General features: G+C 40.8%; 1 protein-coding gene across 5 annotated transcripts in view; it reads right to left on the reverse strand.

Annotated features, from left to right (window-relative positions):
- ERLIN1 (ER lipid raft associated 1) overlaps positions 1 to 13,151 on the reverse strand; it is a 65,838-nt gene that overhangs the window by 8,554 nt on the left and 44,133 nt on the right. For 3 of the 5 annotated variants that reach the window (XR_002082592.2, XR_002082595.2, XR_002082594.2), the window contains exons 13-14: positions 5,225 to 5,339; positions 1,834 to 1,943 (exon numbers count right to left, since the gene is read on the reverse strand). Coding sequence is in view for 1 of the 5 variants with exons in the window: in XM_019459123.2 (XP_019314668.1) it covers positions 1,873 to 1,943 (71 nt within the window). In the remaining 4 variants the exon portion in view is untranslated. Of the gene's footprint in view, positions 1 to 1,833; positions 1,944 to 5,224; positions 5,356 to 13,151 lie in introns of those variants that run through there. The other 2 variants (XR_008424901.1, XM_019459123.2) reach the window with 2 other exon arrangements.

Genomic DNA, 13,151 nt, shown 5'->3' on the forward strand with positions numbered 1-13,151 from the left:
GTAGATATATGAACAGCTAATACGCACGCACATTTAACGATGTTCGCCATTATTGGTCACAAGGAAATACAACACAATGAGATATCACTTCACATCCACTAGAATGGCTATAATCAAAAAGTCACAATAACAAGTGTTGGTGAGAATAGGGAGAAACTGGGACCTCGTATGGGAAAATAAATGTTGCAGCCACCTTGGAAAACAGTTTTGCAGTTACCTAGAAGGTTAAGTTTATACTTACTGTATGACCCAGTAATTTCACTTCTACGTATCTACCCAAGAGAAACAAAAACATACATCCACACAAAATGTGTACATGAATGTTCATTGCAGTATTATTTAAAATAGACAAAAAGTGGAAACAATCCAAATGTCCATTCACTGGTGAACAGATAAACAAAATATGGAACATCCAAAAAATGAAATATCATTTGACAATAAAAAGGAATAAAGTACTGGCATATTGTATAACATGGATGAACCTTAAAAGCATTATGCTTGGTGAAAGAAGTCAGATACAAAAGACCACATATTATATGATCCAATTAACATGAAATGTTTATGAAAGGCAAATGTATAGTAAATAAAAGGTTGCATATAGCTGGGAGTGGAAATGTAGAATGACTATAAGTGGGCAGATGGTTTCTTTTTAAGATGTTAGAAGTGTTCCAAGATTAGATTGTACAACTCTGTAAATCTACTAAAATTCACTGAATTGTATACTTAAAGCAGGTGAATTTTATGGTATACAAATTAGATCTCACCAAAGCTGCTTTTTTTTAAAAAAGAAAAAGAATGAAGTACAGTCCCTCCCCCCACAGTTAACTATAAATTTACTATATAACCTAACAACTCCACTCTGGGCACCTATGCAAGAGAACAAGGACTTGCACATAAGAATGTTCATAACAGTCTTGGGGCACCTGGGTGGCTCAGTCGGTTAAGCGTCCGACTTCTGCTCAGGTCATGATCTCACAGTTTGTGAGTTTGAGCTCTGCGTCGGGCTCTGTGCTGACAGCTCAGAGCCTGGCGCCTGCTTTGGATTCTGTGTCTCCTCCTCTCTCTGCCCCTCCCATGCTCATGCTCTGTCTCTCTTTGTCTCTTAATAATAAATAAAAAAAGAATGTTCATAGCAGTCTTAATCATAATAGCCAAAAGGTTGAAACTACCCACATGTGCATTAACCGGTAAATAAATAAATCAAATGTGGTATAACCATATAACTGAATACTTCAACATGGATGGACTCCAAAACCACTATGCTAGACGAAAGAAGCCAACATGAAAAACCACATATTAAATTATTCCACCTATAGGAATTGTCATACAAAAGTAAACCTACAGAGATAGAAATCAAAATAGCAATTGCCTGGGGCTGGAGATGGAAATGGGGATTTACTGTAAATAGGCATGAAGAATCTTGCTGGAGCAATGAGGATGCTCTAAAACTGGATCATAGCAATGAATGCACAATTCATTGAATTGTACACTTAAAATGAGTGAATTTTATGGTATATAAATTACACCTGTTTTCCAAGAACAAAGTTTCAGTAGATCTTCATGTGCTGCAGTGTTAAAATCCAGAGGCCTCAGCCTGGTCCTCAAGGCCTTCCTACATGGTCCAGGTGTGACTTGTCATCCAGACTCAGCACACCACACACTGTCTTCTGAGCATGCCCTCTTCACCTGCCTTCCTGCTTTTGCTTGAGCTGTTTCCCCAGGTGCCTCGACCCAGCTCTCAATCCTGGGTCTTCCTCACCTCCCCTTGCAATTGCTACTACAATCAGTCTTTGTATTTCCAATTCTTATTGCTTTGCCTATTAATGTACTTACCTACTATGTGCCTGGTGGGTGTTAGGATATAGTGCAGGCTCACTGACACCCTGGTCCTGTCATCTCAGATGGCCGACAGCCTCTAGCACAGAGCCTGGCATAGATGCACCCTTGTTAAATGAATGAACGAACAAACCCATTAATGATGTTTCATCTTGCATCCTTCTGCTCTATCTCTAGCAAACTTTCCCAAGGAAGTCCAATGCTTTTATAACCTGTCAGTAAAGACCACTATTCCCTCTTAGATATATTGGGTGAACACTGTATATCCAGGCCAACCTGGCCCACAAATGGTCCAGAGGGTTGACCCTAGATAAACACCAAATTCGTAGTGGCATAGGGCTGCCGCCTTACGCCCATTACTAAAATCCCATGGTATCTGATAAGATCCGGACACCCCAGGTGGTGAATCAAGAGAGAAGGCTGTGAAGGCATTACGGATGCTGTCACACATTAGGCCTTTTTTCTAGGACAATACCTACTGTGACAACTGAAGGCTTGGCTTAGTGGCCCTCAGATAAGCCCAAATTGTTCCTCGGTAGAAGAATTCCCCTTTCTCTGGCAAATGTGCCTATAGCTCTTAGGGGACCTCACTCATGCCACACAGATGACTCCTCTTCTCTAGGAGAGGGATGTACCCTCCCTGCCTGTTTGAACTTTCGGTTGTTGTAAACAGGGAACCCTCCATATATCAGAGCTGAGGTTGGCACTTCTCTGGGATTCCACTTTGAGCACCGGAACACATGTCCTAAAGCCAGAATGCATGCAATGCCTCTCAAAACAACTAGAAGTGGAAGGAGTCTGAGTGTCAGAGGGATATGATATTAAAAAAAAAATTTTCCAGCTTTAATGAGATATAATTAACATAACATTGTGTACATTTAAGGTATACAATGTGATGATTCGATACATGTATGTGTTGCAAAATGATTACCACGATAGGGTCAGTTAACACTTCTATCACCTCACTTATCTTAGTGTGTGTGTGTGTGTGTGTGTGTGTGTGTGTGTGTGTGTGTGTGTGTTTGTATGTGTGTGCATATGGCGAGAATATTTAAGATCTACTCTCTTTCCAAGTATATAATAGAGTATTGTTAACTACAGTTACTGTGCTGTACATAAGATCTCCTGAACTTATTCATCTTACAGCTGGGAGTTTGTATCCTTTGACCAACATCTCATTTCGTCCACTCCCCAACCCCTAGCAACCACCATTCTGTTTCTATGAGCTTGGCTTTTTTAGATTCCACATATAAGTGAGATCATACAGTATTTGTCTTTGACTTATTTCACTTAGCATAATGCATAAGGATATGATTTTAAGTAAAGTTCAACTCCCTCTTAGGTCATTTGACCTTGGGCAAATTAATTAATTTCTCTAAACTTCAATTTCCTTCTGTATAGGATGGAGAAGAAACAGGTCCTTCCTCATGAGTTGGGTGGATCAGATAAGATAACACACGTAAGGCCTTTTGCACAGTGCCTGGCACACAGTAAGGGCTCCATACATATGGTTAGCAGATTAATAGTAATAGCAGCAGCATTAAGCAATTATTCTGTGCTCAAGACCATGCTAGATGATGGCATACAATTCATTCATTCAACAAATACATACATAAGGCCTTTACCATTAAAGGCTAATGGCTTTACTTATTATTTTTGATATAGAATAAACCCCAAAAAAGACCCCTGCTCATGTGGTGCTTACATTCTAGTGACGTGACAATCAATAGCGGAAAAGGCAGTCCCTGTCCTCAAAGCTATGGCTGAACAAACACAACACTGTGGGGGACATGATGTATGTATTCACTTGGGACCACTGAGCTGGGTCACGTAACAGCTTTGCTGGGTTTGGGAGAGTATGTGGGCACTGAATTAGATCAGAAGGTCCTGTCTCCCACTGTGGCAGGTGTAATAATAGGCCCCCAAAAATGTCCACATTCTAATCCCTAGAAGCTGGGAGTGTGTGATGTTACACGGCAAGGCACAAAGAAGTTTGCAGATGGAATTATGGCTGCCTATCAGCTAATCTTGAGACAGAAGGATTACCTGGCCTAGCCCTGTGTGATCACAAGGGTCCTCAAGAGTGAAAGACGAAGGCAGGAGGGTCAGAGCCACAGTGATGAGATGTGAGAAAGAGGGCAGATTTTAGGCACTTCCTCTTTCCTGGGTTCTCAGTATCCTCACAGTTACCCCCTGCCTGGTCCAAGAAATCTCCACTACTTCACAATTCTACATTGTTTTACAGGGTGCCAACTAGCTCCTTATTTATTCCCCACGACAGCCTGGGGAGGAGGGTACTGTAATTCCCGTTTCAGAGGAGGGATTTTCCCAGGGTCACACAACTAAGTAAGTAGTGGAGGAGGGCCTGAACTCAGCACCCTTCAGCGCAGTGAGCCCAACATCCTACTCAACTAGCTCCAGTGAGTACAGATATGCAGCAGAAGTAAGGTCCCACCAGGGACATGTGAGCAAAGAAAGGAGCTCACCAAAACTTGTAAGGGATTGAGGAGGGGTAGAAGGATGTTAACATTAAGTAGGGAAGTGGGCAGCAGTCCTCCTCCTGCTGTTACTCCTCCCTAGACCCTAGACAAGGGAGAGAGGGAGTGAGAAGGAGGGGGAAGAGAGAGAGAGACAGAGACAGAGACAGAGAGAGAAGGCAGAGGTTGTGGGTTTTAAATTTTAAACTTTAAAATTTCTTTCTATCATCCAGCAGTAACTCTGAGCTCCTGCAGGACAGTCTCAATGTCATTTAACCCTGCTTAATAAACATTAGTGGGCTAGACATATAGATGAATCATACATCCAGCGCCATTCAAATCACCAATCACTCTCTGAGATAGATTTGGGGTTTAAGTGTTATGAGAGAGCAGAGCAAAGAGGACCTGGCCAAGCATGGAGAGTAAAGAATATTGGTCCTCAGGACAGACCAAGCTCCTACCAATGCTCCTTGCTGGACTGTTCTTCTCACAGCTTGTCACATGGGACCTTCCCCTGATCCTCTCACCTAAAGAGGCCTCTCCCTAGTTAGGCTTGGTCTTAGCTCCTATTTATTTTATTATCTTTTAATTTTATTTCTTAGAGAGAGAGAGCATGAGCAGGGTAAGGGGCAATGGGAGGGAGGGAGGGAGGGAGGGAGGGAGGGGGGAGGAGAGAGAGAGAGAGAGAGAGAGAGAGAGAGAGAGAATATCTTAAGCAGGCTCCATGCTCAGCACAGAGCCCAACATGGGGCTCAATCCCACGATGCTGGGATCATGACCTGAGCTGAAATCAAGAGTCAGATGCTCAAGTGACTGAGCCACCCACATGCCCCTAAGGGGACCATTATATCCCATTTACATATATGAGAACCCCTAAAATTTAAATGATTTTCCCAGATCATACAACTTACATCTGGCAAATCTGGAGATTAAATTCGTTGTCTGACTCCAAAGCTTTCCACAATGCCAGAATGCCTCTGTCACGTTGGCCTGGTTGTATCATGACACTGCCTCCAATTTGGCTTCCTGTTCTTAAGGGTACCTTGAAAATAATTCTTTTTTAAAAATGACTTTATATGCTTAAGTAAAAATGAAATATGTTTGTTATAAAAATGGAGACAATACAGAAAAGAACAAGGAAAAAAATAAGATGCTACCCCCACACCCCATCAGCTGAGAATAACCCCTACTATCAATTGGTGATAGGCAATTCCATTGGGATGACTCTGAAATTAAATTTGCTCTTTCCCTCATCTGCCTCCTCAAACTGGGAAATATTACCACAATTGATCCAATTTCTCAGGTCAAAACCTGAGACTCATCTACAATGCCTCTTTTTAAATTTTTTTTAAGTTTATTTATTTTGAGAGAGAGAAGGAGAAAGACAGAGTGCAAGCGGGGGAGGGGCAAAGAGAAAGGGAGACAATTCCAAAGCAGGCTCCAGGCTCTGAGCTGTCAGCACAGAGCCCGAACTCATGAGAGCTCATGAACCATGAGATCATGACCTGAGCCAAAGTCGGACGCTTAACCTACTGAGCCCCCCAGGTGCCCCTCTTTTTATGTTACTCATCATGTCACCAAGTTATACAGACTCCGCTTTAAGATATATCTGGAAAGTGACTACTTCTCTCACCTTGACCACTGTCATCCTAGTCCAGGTAACCATACATTTCTAGCTTGAATGATGACAATAGCCTCACCATGTATTTCTTCTTTGGATAATGACAACCACCTCCTTGAATATTTTCCTGTTTCTATTTTTGCCCCACTAGTTTTATTAACAACATCATAGCCAGAGTTTTTAAAACATAAATCAAATGACTTTCCAAATCAAAATAGTTCAGTAATTTCCCACCATACTTAAAGTGACATCAAGGCCTAGTAAGCAACAGTCACAATGTCCTTTCTATTCCTTGGACATACTAAGCTCATTTCTGCCCCAGGGCCTTTTTAGTTGCTATTTTCCCTGCCTGGAATGCTCTTTCCTAAATCTGTGTGGCTTTTCCCTTTACATCATTTAAGTTCACACTCAAATTCCACCACTTTAGAGTGGCTGGCTCTGACCTTCCTATCCACCTAAACTAGTCCCAGGCTGCTATCTCTTTCCATTCTCTATCCCTTTACTGGACTCTTCTTTGTAATACTTATCATTACCTAGAGGCATATTATGTAATTATTTGTTCCTTTTTTTTTTGTTTGTTATATTCACTACTAAGATATAAGCTGCAGGAAGGCAGGATTACTGAGTTGTTTTTTTCACTGCTTTGTCCTCAATGTTTAGAATACTGCTTAGCACATACTAGGTACTCAATAAATGTTTGTTAAAATGAATGAATTCACAGATAGAAGGATAGATGAATAATTTTCCAAAAAAGGGATCATAGGGTCTTAACAGACTTAACAGAAGAAAAAGAAGTTGAAATAAAGCTGAAGGAATTGCTTGCCTTTAGAAAAATATCTCTTTGTAAGATGAAATAAAATGCCAAATAATGGCTCTAAATTTAAAAAAAAGCATAGAAATCATTAAGGGATGGTGGTCGTGATGCTGTTATGTTTTTCAACCCCATATTTCATTGTTAGATGGTAACTATTTGGTCCATGTGGTAACAGAGCTTTTTGTTTGTTCATTTATTCATTCCACAAAAATATAGTCAACACTTTGTGTTAAACTCTGGTATGGGGATAGATAGTAAGACAGGTAAGATCCCCACTCTCATGGTGTGTGTGTGTGTGTGTGTATGTGTGTGTGTGTGTAGAAAATAAATAATAAATACATAATGATGGAGATATTTTCAGATTTTATTTATGAAGAAAATAGTATGTGGTGATAGAGACTGGCCCAAGGTGGGCTAGGGTGAGTTGGGGTGGCTGATTCCATTTGGGGATCAGAGATGGCCTGTGCAAGTGACATTTGACTTGAGCTTTGCATCATCAAAGGAGTCAATCAGGGGACTCTCTGGGGACAGAGAGCAGTCCAGGTAGATGTGGAGACAGGGCACACACCCAGAGCAGTGAGGGATGGCTGGTCTCGGGACTGGAGAGCCAGTCCAGTGTAGGAGCTTGGAGACCAAGGAGGCCACACATCCAATGGGAGAATAGGAAAGTGGCACACACTTTATTCGTGTGGCAAGGGGTTCAGATTTTATTCCAAGAGTAAGGAGAAGCCATCAGAAAGCTTTTTTTTTTTTTTTTTTCTTAAGTAGGCTCCACACCCAGCGTGGAGCCCAACAACACGGTGCTTGAACTCACAACACTGAGATCAAGACCTGAACTGAGATCACAAGTCAGATGCTTAATAGACTAAGCCACCCAGGTGCCCCACCCCAAACTTGAAGTGAGTTTTCCCTTCTCCTAAAAGCTCCTTTGCAGTCTAATGACTCCAGATTTCTGTTAGTCACATTATTGGTCATGCTGTAAAATTTGTATTCAGCTCTGTGTCCATAACTCTCACAAGTGTTGAGCTGTCGTTCAGATTTAAAATGGTACAATGTTTATCATCATTGTTAAAAAACTGTGGCTCCTCTTTCTCCCTTCCTCCCTCCCCCTGTTTTTTTTCTTCAGAAGAAAAACTAAGTTTATTGTTTCCCATCATTACATATTAAACAACAAATTTGTGGAGACACACACACACAAAAAGACAACAGAAATGCAATTTAAACCTGATACAACTTATTCTTTCCATGATATTAGGTTGATACCTTTCCAAAATGTATTTGTCCAAAATAAGTTTTGTTTACTGGTCAAAACCTGCCATAAAAATCAAGGCTGTCAGCGTCTTTTCTATTCCACAGGTCTTGATAATAGAGTCCTCATAAAAAGTCATGTACTCTCCAAGCTTTAAGGCTGTGCTGATGCCTGGACAGACATTCCAGCCACCAAGAAGGAGCCCACTTTCTTCCTTTAAAAGCAAACTTCCCACTCTCACACACTGCCAGTGAGAATGGATAACGGGAATGTGGTTTATACATATTCAGCAATAAACAGGAATGAAGTACTCGTACATGCTGTAACACGGATGAACCTTTTAACCATTATGCTAAATGAAGGAAGCCAGTCACCAAAAACCTAATTATTGCATGATTCCACTTGTATGTGGTGTATGCATGATAAATAAAGCTGCTGAGAAAATAAAAATAAAAACAAAAACAAACTTCCTAGGTTTACACCATGGCTTCCACTTACATTTCACAGGCCAGAAGGCAGTCACATAGTCGTGCCTACATGGAAGGGAAGCTGGTACATGTAGTTTTTGTCCCAGACAGCCATAAGCCCAGCTAAAAATCAGTTCTGTTACAATAAAAAGAGAGGACAGATACTGCAGAACATTTGATCATCTCTGATCCACCTTAGACCTTGGCATGCTACCCATGGAGGGTCACTGGATGTACTCCCCAGGAACACGACACTTCATTTTAGGTAAAGTGATCTCCTTCTCAGAGTCTGTGCAGGAATGTGTTGGCTTTGTGTGCTCACATATTCTAGATCAAAATTAATTTCATCTGTCAGTCATTCTTTACAGTTTCGTTCTGTAACATGTCCCTTATTTATTGAAGGTAGAAGTTTCTTTTTAACTCTTTGCTATTTTATTTTGTTTTCAGTTGGTTTCAAGAGTTAGAGGTGAACCCAAAATGCCCTTTTCCTACTATCTTTAACTCCAGTTTTTCAGGATAAATACTCTTGAATTCATTTTCTTTTAAATGCAGCCCTTTCAGGATTTTGCAGAAGGTAAAAATCCTCTGGGGTTTCCTCTAGTTTTTGAATCTAGCCCCAACCTCCAGTGCTGGATTTCTGTGCTCCCTAGACAGGCTGGCTGCTCTCCTCCAGGTAAACTCCCCTGAGACCTCACCCCCAAGCTGTCGGCTCCAGTCATGTCTCACTTATAGATAAAGGTTTGGTGTAAACTATGGAGTGCTATGTATACATTGGGTGTATTGATTAATTTCTTATCTCCTTGACTAGGATGCTTTCCCCTTTTGCTTGTTCCTCAGGGACCTCAAATGCAACCCCTTCGAATCTAAACACAGTGTCTCTTAGCCGCTCCTCTTGGGAAACGGCACCACCTGTTGCCCAAGTCAAAAACATGGGAACTGTTGTAAGTTCTCCCTTCTCACCCATTTCCCAAATGTCCTCACTCCCTAAGCCCTCTCCATTCTCTTTCTTAACCATCCTCACAGCTGCCCCATGCTCTTCACCTCTACCGCCATTGTCTCAGTTCTGTTCTCATTCATCCTGGACTGGATCTGCCTTCCTGCCTCGGACTCAACCTCCTCCGGCTGCATGTGTCACACTGCAGCCAGCGACATTTTTCTTGGCGCAAACCACACCTTGTCTCCTGTTCGCCCCTCCCATCACTGTTCAGATCCTTTTTTGGTTCTCCACTCTCCTCAGTTAAGTTCAAGCTCTTTCCCTGGCAACCAGGCTCTCTATGGCCTTGTGTTTACTGCCTGTCCCACATCAGATCTCTCTTCCCCAACACCTTTCCTTCCTGCTAGCCATACCAAACAACCCACAATCCTTCAAAGCCTCTACATGTTTCCCCCCAATCTCTAAAAATTATGGTAAGATACACCAACAGAAAAGAGGTTTGATACCTTCTCTCTCTCCACTTGGAAGCTATCTGCCTCCTATTTGTGTTTCAAATCTAAGTTTAGGCATCATTTTCTCTAAATCTTTCCTTTCACTTACCCCTAGTCTGATTCAGTGTCCTTCCCTATGTTTCATAAAACTCTGTGCACACTTCTCTACATAGTATTATGCTGTAATTGTTGGCTTACTTGTTTGTCTTCCCTGATTAAAATATAAGGTCCTTAAGCCCAGAGGCAATATCTTGTTTCAGGATTCCCAGTCCCTAGCCTATACGTGAATTATAGAACAGAATTAAACAAATGTTGAAAAGCAATAACAAATAATGAACTACCTCCTCTGCATTTACATTTTGTTGACTTTAGAACAGGGCAGGAAATGACTAAGTGGAATTTCAGAAAACCAGGCTCTTCCATATGCCCCCACGAACCCTAATTCCAACAGGGCAATCATTGGTTCAGTGACATGTTGACTCAGATTGCCCTCCAGCCAGTGGAAAGCATGCACAGCATGGACTCTGAAATCTGTTCTGTGTACCAGTATTGCCTAATTTGTCAATAGCTTGTACCTGTGTAATCCTTATCCTTGTTGGAGTAAAGTGGTTCTGAGTTTGAAAAAAAACTAATGTAATGTGTGTTTACTGATATGACATCATATCAGGTATCACAGTATCAGGCAGAAGGTTAACTGAAAAAAAAGAAGCCTGATTCTAAGTGATCTGGTCATCTGGGATGAAGGGACTAATGTACATCAGACTTTGAGCAACAGACCATGGGTCCAAAAGTAGTAGGGGGCAACTATATTTATATGTGCTCTTATTTCACATTTTAATGTCTCTGAAACTAGACGTATCTTCAAACAGATGGCATCTTAAATTCAGAGAAATACAGTATTACAGTGAGAAGTATAAGAGAGACCCAATGTCACTATTATACCAGAGAAATATAATAACAAGTATTAGTTGGTTGAATAGTGCCTCAGCTTGGAATTTCACACGAGTCCAGGAAACAGAATGGGAAAAAGCAATGAATGGTTTACAAAGAATGTCTAAAAACTGGGGCACCTGGGTGGTTCAGTTGGTTAGGCATCTCACTTTTGATTTCAGCTCAGGTCATGATCTCATGCTTCGTAAGTTCAAGGCCTGCATCGGGCTCTGTGCTGACAGCGCTGAGCCTGCTCCCCTCTTTTCTGCCCCTACCCCACTCTCTCTCTCTCAAAATAAATAAATAAACTTAAAAAAAAGAATATCTAAAAACTTAAATTTGCATTGACCATGGGAGAATTTTCAGTGACTTGAGAGTAAAAAACCATCACATATGAGCTCCTTCTAATTGTCAGAGAAAATACATACGTTTCATTCATCCTCAATCTCCTAACCTTGGAAGGTAGGTGTTACCAATTCCACTTTTTATATGAAGATCAAGAAAGTCTGGTCCTGCCCCAAGTCACACAGCTGGAAAATGTCACAAATGATCAGATTTGAAAACCTGTTATTAGCTCTGTTCTATTCTATGCTCCCTCCTGAAGTAAGCACTAATGCTAAAGATAAAAAACTGTCATCTAAGACTGCAAGAAAATTTTTTTCAGTTTGAGCAACTGGAGCATCACTGAAGATCAACAGATCCCTTCCATGTTAGAAACTAACAGGGAACGAAAGTAGGAAGGAGAGGCCTGAGCAAGCTTCTTGAGTGTGGCTTATAAGAGCCCTGAGAATGGAAATTCATGAGAGATATTTCATCCCAAACAATCATAAATATAAAGTTAAGTCCAGCTTCAGGAAAAATTCAGAACTAGAAATGATCACTCTGAATATAACTTTTGGATCGAATTATGTAAAAGTCTTGGGATTTAAAATTTGACATCACTAAGGCCGAAGGTATTTTGCCCTAAATCCTTCTTGTTGTGATTGCAAATGTGTAGAAATACCTATTTACCTGACAAGACCTATGCGTGAAATCAAATCCTCCTCATACATCAACATCAGCCTGTCTAGCCTGAGTTCACCAAGGAAGGCCCCTTGGAAACTCTAGACTGGACTGTTGACTGACTCCCTGCAAGTAGCCCAATTCCTTCCAGTTCTGGTTGGTGCCTGGTACTAGGAAATTTCCCTTCTTCTTACTGGCCTGTTTCAATCCCATACTTCTGATGTTCCAGCATGCCTTCTGCTGGGATATTGTCTTGAACCTGAGTCTTGACACTGCATATCCTGAGGCAGGGTTTAGAAGACACCTATGAGCCATGAAGTACTTTCCAGTCATCATGCTTCTATTTTATCAGGACAATTCGTTCTAATTATACTTTGGGGCTTGTATATATATTCTTTCTTTTAAAGAAGTTTTATTAAGATATAATTCACATACTATAAAATTCATCCATTTAAGTGTACAGCTCAGCGGTTTTTAGAAAACAGTTGTGCAGTCATCACTGCAATTTAATTTTAGAATATTATCATCAGCTCACCCCCAGCCCCCAAAACTCTGTGCTCATTTGCTGTCACTTTCCAGACCTAAGCAACCACGACTCTGCTTTCTGTCTCTATTGATTTGCCTGTTCTGGACATTTCATATAAATGGGATCATACGATATGTAATCTTTTGTGTCTGGCTTCTTTTATTTAGCATGTTTTCAAGGTTTATCCACATTGTAGCATGTATTCACTCCCTTTTTATGGCCAGATAATATTCCATCGTATGGCTATTCCATTTTGTTTATCCATTCACCAGTTGATAGACATTTGGGTTGTTTCTACTTTTTGGCTATTATGAACAATGCTACTATGAATATTCTCGTACAGGTTTTTGTGTGGACATAGGTTTTATTTGTTCTGGGTATATATACCTTGGAGCAAAATTGTTGGTCATATGGTAATCTTATGCTTAGCATTTTGAGGAACTGCCAAGCTGTTTTCCAAAGTGGCTGCACCATTTTACATTCTCACCAGAAATTCATAAAGATTCTAGCTTCTCCATATTATTTAAGTACTTGTTCTTATCTGTCTTTATTTTAGCCATCACAGTGGGTGTAAAGTGGTATTCCATGTGGCTTTGCTTTGCATTTCTCTGGTAACCAGTGATCTTAATGAACTTTTCATTTGTTTATTGGCCATTCATATATCTTCTTTGTAGAAATGTTCAAGCCCTTTGCCCATTTTTGAAATTGGGTTATTTGTCTTTATTGCTGAGTTACCAGAGTTCTTTATATATTCTGGGTACAAGTTCCATATCAGATATGGTTTGCAAATATCTTTTCCCATTC

This window comes from Panthera pardus, unplaced genomic scaffold, assembly GCF_024362965.1.
Source record: "Panthera pardus isolate Hobbes unplaced genomic scaffold, ASM2436296v1 HiC_scaffold_22, whole genome shotgun sequence".
NCBI lineage: Eukaryota > Metazoa > Chordata > Mammalia > Carnivora > Felidae > Panthera > Panthera pardus.